General features: G+C 29.2%; 1 protein-coding gene across 1 annotated transcript in view; it reads left to right on the top strand.

Annotated features, from left to right (window-relative positions):
* Positions 1 to 1,576: 1,576 nt before the first annotated feature.
* The window catches only part of LOC111641827 (cyclin N-terminal domain-containing protein 1-like), an 11,561-nt gene continuing 5,956 nt past the window's right edge, over positions 1,577 to 7,181 (top strand). The window contains exon 1 of the mRNA XM_023388060.1: positions 1,577 to 1,612. Within this exon, the coding sequence (XP_023243828.1) occupies positions 1,577 to 1,612 (36 nt within the window). The remainder of the gene's footprint in view (positions 1,613 to 7,181) is intronic.

Here is a 7,181-nt window from a genome sequence, read left to right as displayed (position 1 = left end):
TTTGCTTAGATTGATTTGATTATTCTGTTTGTTTTAATTTAACTGCTTTTATAATTTCTAGTGATTATGGAAACAAGTGAAAATCATTCAAAAGAATTATCATCTATTGAAATTCCCTTATTTAATAGCAAAATCATAAAGGAAAATCCGGCTCTTTTGGAAGACTATCTTTTATTTTTAGCCTCCAAAAATTCTGAGGCAGTTAAAGAACGCACTTATCGTATAGAAAAAAATAGTTAATATTAATAATAATGATAATTTATAGTATTATTTGTATCAACAAAAAAATGGGGCCCCATTGGACTTCAACAAGCCCTAGGCCCCGAAAAACCTAGATCCGTCCCTAAGATAAACTGACTACAGCAAGTGATGACCTTACTGGTGTCAATGCGACATGTCAATAGTTAATGAACAGCACCGGATAGCGAGTATGGTCAAAAAAATAATTATGGTCTTATTGATTCCAGCTAATTTAGCGACCACCTCAGATGTATAATACAAGTACAGTACAGTGAAAACTGCTTAGGCGACCACCCGCGTTCGACGGGCACCTGCCAAAACGGGCAAAAATTTCTGGCACGGAATAGTTTATCCATAGAGTCTTCGTATAAGTTACCTGTATTAAACGACCACCTGTGTAACGCGACCGCGGGCATCGATTTTTGGTCCGAAACAACATATAATAACACCTGTAATAAGCGACCACTTTCGCGAATGTATCTGGTCTAAACTATTGTAAGAACCCATCTCAACAACGTTTCCNAGAAATATGTTAGAATAGTTTTGTTTTAAGAATAAAAATACGTATAAAATTTCGATTTGATTTACTATGTTACTGTATTTATGATGAAGTTTAAATAATAGATTATAGAGCACAATACGACAAAGATGTATTTTATTTCTGTAGATTATTACAGATATTTTTACACGTAGATATCATCTACAGCGGATATATAAATGAAACGTTTAAGATTTATTGTAAAAAAAAATATAAATCAAGAGGGAAAGATATCGAGCAATTGAAATTTAATTTCTTCATTATTATTTTTCAATTTAATTTTATTAAAACCTCATAACAATTATCTACGTTTAAAAAACAAAATATCGATAATATTTTACACTTATGTAAAAAAGAGGAAAAAAATTACAATTAAATTAATCTCAAAATTATTTCTTTTATCATAGAAAGTATAGATCTTATTATAAGTATTTTTTGAGAATTATTTGTTCTGTCATTATCTTTAAATTCTTCAATTTGAGTTGCGTGTTTTTCATCAGTTTGTTTTTTTTAATATATTTGAACATGTAATAATTCATCATTTTAGGAATAATTTTGATGAAAAAGGAGACAATATAAAGTTCTGAATGAACTAAATGCATTATAATAATTTTCAGTGTTTTACATTTTACTTAATTTCGCCTGCATACTATGTTTTGAAAACTCGAATTTCAAGTGTATATCAATTCATAATATAATCTCTATATATAGAGAAGTGGGTCTTTCGTCGTTGTACCGGTATTTCTCAAACTGCGTTCCGTGAAGAGTTTTAATGGTTTCACAGGACGGAAATGCGTAATGACGGAGAAAAAATTTGTTGGTGGTCATCAATTTGTATGTATGACATTAAATATTAATCATTCGGTCACAGATAGGGAGGGCATAGATAATCCATCGCTGTTTTATATCCTTTTAAAAGACAAATAATTGCTATTAATTCTTTGTATTTTCTATTTACTTTTTCATCTACGTATTCTACAGTATATAGGGGAGACCGGGGCAACTTCGGCGTGCGGGGCAAGTTTGTCAAGCGCTTTTTTTTAAAAACAAATTAAAAAGAGACTTTGGTTATAGGTTAGGCAGTTGAGTTTTATTGGTGGCTTGTTGAGTGTAGTGTTTTTATTGTTCTCCAACAAGCGTAGTTGAATTATCAAGCAAATTTTCATTTTCGTTCAATTCCATATAATATTTTTTTTCCATTTATATTGAATTGGCAGGTTTTGTTATAATTCCATGATAACGAAAGTTACTTTTCCTGTTAGAAGGATGTAACTTCAACTTATTCACGTGGCCAGATCGTGGCTTGGCATTCTGTTCTCAGGGTTGTACTTAATGTTTCGAAATCATGACTAGCGGGGTAAGATCGGCAACATAAAGCCACATTAGAAGCAAAGGATAAAAATCAAACAGATGATAAATGAAAACATGTTTGCATTTGTTATTCATGTATATATGTCTTTGAACTTGCATTTCGTTGTAATAATATTAAATGGGTGTTGGATTTGTATTTCTTTGTTTTAATAGTGAATTCCAACTTATACATTGTTAATAACATAATTTTATATACGTGCCTATCTTGCCCCATTACTGTTGCCCCTATACCAGGGGCAACTTTAATAAAAATAATTAAAATAATTACAACTTTACAAAAAGAGAGAAGTTGCCGATCTTGCCCCTATACCCGGGGCAACTTCGTCAATTTCTCTCTTCTTGTAAAGTTGTAATTATTTTAATTATTTTTATTTCCAAACTGATTTTAACCAGTTCTATAGTAAGGTAACATTCCAATAGACAATATGCAAAGCTTTTTTTTTCAGTTTACAGCAGTATTTATTACACAAAATTTAAGTAAAGCTTAACATGCCGATCTTGCCCCGGTCTCCCCCTAAACAAAATGAATGGAAATAAATTGCACTATTTTGACATAGTTGAAAAAAATGGGATAATTATATTATTAATTAATATAAGTAGCGTGTTTATTAACAAAATTCAAAATAAATGTGAAAATTTAAACTTTTACATATTTATTTTAAATCATATTTAATGAATATTCTTTTAAAGAAACTATCTTTTTCCGTGCGCGTATCAACATAAATTATAATATTTTAAGAACTGTTGAACACAGAAAAATATTTTTGTCATAAATTTATTTCTATCACTTCAGCAAATTATTCTTTTTGTTTTTGTTTTCTATTTTTGTAAAAAAGTAGTATTTCAAAAGTTATAAGACTTGGTTTTGTGATTAAACGCGATGCGAAGAAAGTGGGAAGAAATATCTGCAGAATCAAAATAATAAATTCTCTATTTTAAAAATAAAAATTAAATTTATTTTCCATATAGTCAACTTTTCCTACATCTATCATAAATTTATTATACAAAAGCGTTGTAGTCTACATAATAATGTTAAGAGGCTTTTAATAACAGATAATTTAATGAGCTATAAACTATTTAATGTTTTGATTATATTAAAATGAGATTTTTTGAAATATAAAATGATGTATAAAAATATTTTATTTACTGAAGAATATTATTTTACTTCACAATATTTTACTCAGTTTAAGAAATATCTTGAGCATTTCGCTTTTTGTCACAAAAAAAATAAATAAATAAAATGATTTCAGGCTAAAAGTTGATTATTTAATTTGAACTAATCAATTTGAATTTATCACTTGAAATATGAGTTTTATTAGAACTTTTTATGAAATATTAATGTGGCAGCTTGTTTAAATTGTATACATTTTTAAAACTTAATTACAAAATTGAATGAAAGTACTGTATATAATGAAATTTTAATGATTAGTTTAAATTTAAGCAAATATTATAAAATTTTATATGTAAAATACATTTCATGTTATTCATATCCAATGTATTAATTATTCAGTTAAAATGTAATTAAATTTTAGAAATATTAATTAATATTTAATTATTTAAAAAATTATATATAGAAAATAAAATATTTACATATTTATGACATTTTAACTTTATTAAGTTTTATAAGATAATGAAAATTAATTAAATATGAAAGATGTAGGCCTGACAGTTTACTATTGTTTAAATAAAATATTAGTTTTGTTTATCAAGACTGTGTTTATGAATTATTATAATTTATTTTCAGTTATAGTTTACATTAAATTCTAAATTGAATAAGGAATTTTCAGTGTCAAACTGACAATCATTCAAGCTGTGAAAAAAGTTTTAAAAATATATACGGTATATATAATCATATTTGAATTATTAAATTTTAATTTATAAATAAATTTGAAACATAAAACTAAAATATAATGAATTTTAGTATTTATTATTAATACGTATAAATATCTTATTTTAAACACAACGATTTTATCTTCTATTTAAATAAGTGTCAGACAAAAATATGTTTTTGTTAAACGTAAAAACATTTTTGAATTTTTCAGTTCCTCTTCAATTACTCGAACTTCTATTAGTTCATCGATACAATTGAAGATAAGACGTTGTAAAGTTTAAAAACTAATGTACTTTAACTTATAAACTGTTTATATTTATATAAGAAAACTATATTATTGTTTATAGATTTATGAATGAAAATTAGCAATTAATTTAAATAGATACCAAAAATTATTTTTTATTTGGTTTATAAATCTAATAGGCCTACATTATACGTGTATTGATGGAGGGTTCATTCTTTACTTTAATAAGAAAAACAAATCTTAAAAGTCGAAAATTCTTTTAATACATTATCGAAATTTTTTATCAAAAAAGTATTTTCGCCTATAAAAGGATGATTTTTACCTCATTGGGAAACACTTCACTACACAGCCGGGCGGTTTTCTATTATGGATCGTAAGAACAATGACTAATTAAATAAGTTATTTATATCAGTAGAACACAAACTATGGGTCGCAATTTTTGTAAAGAAGTTGCAGGAGAAAAGTTTTTCCGGTTGCGATAAAAATTTCAAAAATAAAATATGATATACACGTATTCTTAAAAACAGAAAAAGTGAATCAACTAAGTCTCATACTACGCTACTGTTGGATTATTAGAATTGCAAAACACTAAAAAAAATTTATTACTATTATGTTGTGAATGCCATGCTCAGCTGATACTGGTGCCAAGTGCTATGCCGGACTAAATTCAAAGCATAGCTATCCAAACAAGTGTAACATTAAGCTGTGTTATTTGTGTATGCGTCAACGTCTAGAAACTTCCTAACAATGTGACATGTCTTCAATACAATTAATGGCTTTCTGTGGTGCCATATACATGTTTTATTAAGGTTTAACGTTTCTAGGCTTTTGTGTAGTGTATGTGGTATAACACCGGTGGAAGAGAGGATAAAAGGCACAATACATACCTCATCAACAGCCTTATTATTATTTTTGGGGTCGTATCAAATATTTAAAGAAAGAACTATCGGAAAAAAGTTTGCGGAACACTGATTTAGACGATGAGTCTTGGTGCTTCTATGATAGACAATTGACTTCATTTTTTGAGCATACTCATTTAAAATAAACGCTTCCACTATTTAATAATTTTATAAAAACAAAAATAATTTATTTAAATATTACGTTACTAATAATAGAATTTTAAAACTAGTTTGAAGACTTCCATTTTTATTCTTAAAATATAAAACATATAAAGTGATTTAATAATCGTTTTGTATTAAACAGTTGAGAAATTGCAAGAATTTAGCTGAAAGAAGGAATTTTATAGGTTTAAATGATTCATTCGAATGATCATTTGATTATTCAGATCATTCGAATGAACACTTCACTAGATATAATTGTTAAATTAAATGAAATCTGTAATAAAATTCAATATATCAATTACAAAGCATTTTACTTCAGTAAAATTTCTAAAACTTTTATTAAATACGTGAAAATGATCGAAATTAAAAATACTTTTTACACTAGAGATTAGATTAATGTCCTAATTTAATGCATTGAGATAGGCAGCCGGATAGTCGAGCAGTTAAGATGTCAGCCTACTGCTCTGGAGGACTTTTTTTTTTTACTCATTCCGCCCTGTGGACACTAAGAGGGCCTCGTTTTTAGCATGCCCATTATGGGTTCAGCCAGGCCGGGTGGTGAGGGACGGGGCCCGACATATCCGGACTTACCAACCCCCAAAAAATTCCTGGGGATTTTTCGATCCGTCCGAATCCGATCCCGGGTTCCCCAGAGCTGTAGGCTGTTACGTTGACCGCTCGGCCATCCGACCGTCTAAAGCTCTGGAGGACTGGGACGAGATATGATCACCTCAAAAAAAAATCCAAGTAATTTTTTTTCGGGAGTAACCATATATCGAGCCCCCCCATTGTCCTGACGGAACTTACTATGGGCTTGATAAAGGCCCTCTCAGTGCTCACAGGGCAGAAAAAATACATTAAGATATGTGATTTATTATAAATCGTTCATTGTAAATCATATCCTAGTACAGTCAAACCTCGGTTTTCGAGCACCATTAAACACTAATTCTTGGATGCCTTTCACATTTCGTGAAAGTCGATTAACGCTGTTTTTACTAATTAATTTAATTTAAATTCAACTGTGGCGTGTACTGAAAAACGGAAGTACAGTATTATCTTTCCTGCATGTGCATTGAAATCCAATTTAAATAGCAACGTCATCGATGATTCGTGTTATGACGTCTAATGACGCAATCTCGGAGCCACTAACTTCTGAATCGGCAGTCCTGTCATTATTCGAGCCGTCGACTTTCTTTAACACAGGAAGTATAGGGAGTTGACCTGTGTTTCTCTAATCTGTGGCCGGCTCTTTCCGATTAGCTTGTTCGGCAACCGCTGAAATTATGAGATCGAAATTCTGTTTCTGAACTGATTTTTTCGAAAAGAGAGTCGTTCGATAACTGAGGTTTGACTGCATTTATCGAATATATATATATGTATATATAAATTTTTTTATTGACACCGTCGCATCAAAAATGCTATTATATGTATAAACAAACAATGGCATTGAAGATATGCATTTTGTATAGATAAATATACAAATAATATTGAAAACAGGGCACTACATTGCGGCACTTGGAGCGCGTCCTTCCTTTGCCGTCGGCTTGCCCTCGTCTTAATCCCCGAGGGAGCTCTAAGGTTTTATTTTATTTTTAAATTAGTTACTCATTTTTATCACAGAAAACTTTTTATCGATGACAAAATAAAAACATTTGTTATTAACCGAAAATGTTCCAGCGGGTTGTGATTGTACAGACGAATACCGAGGTACCACTGTATTTGATATACGCGGTAGCATCGAGGGATTAAGCAAAAAAAATGTATTTCATTTTTGAATTGTGAATTTGTCATATACAAGTATACCTCTATTTATGCATACTTTATTATCTTTCAATACTATATTTATTAGTATCATAGGATATATATATAGGCTATATATATATATATATACATATA

Source organism: Centruroides sculpturatus, unplaced genomic scaffold (genome assembly GCF_000671375.1).
Source record: "Centruroides sculpturatus isolate CEXI.00-Female unplaced genomic scaffold, Cexi_2.0 scaffold1318, whole genome shotgun sequence".
Lineage (NCBI taxonomy): Eukaryota > Metazoa > Arthropoda > Arachnida > Scorpiones > Buthidae > Centruroides > Centruroides sculpturatus.
This window is presented reverse-complemented; position numbering and strand designations above follow the sequence as displayed.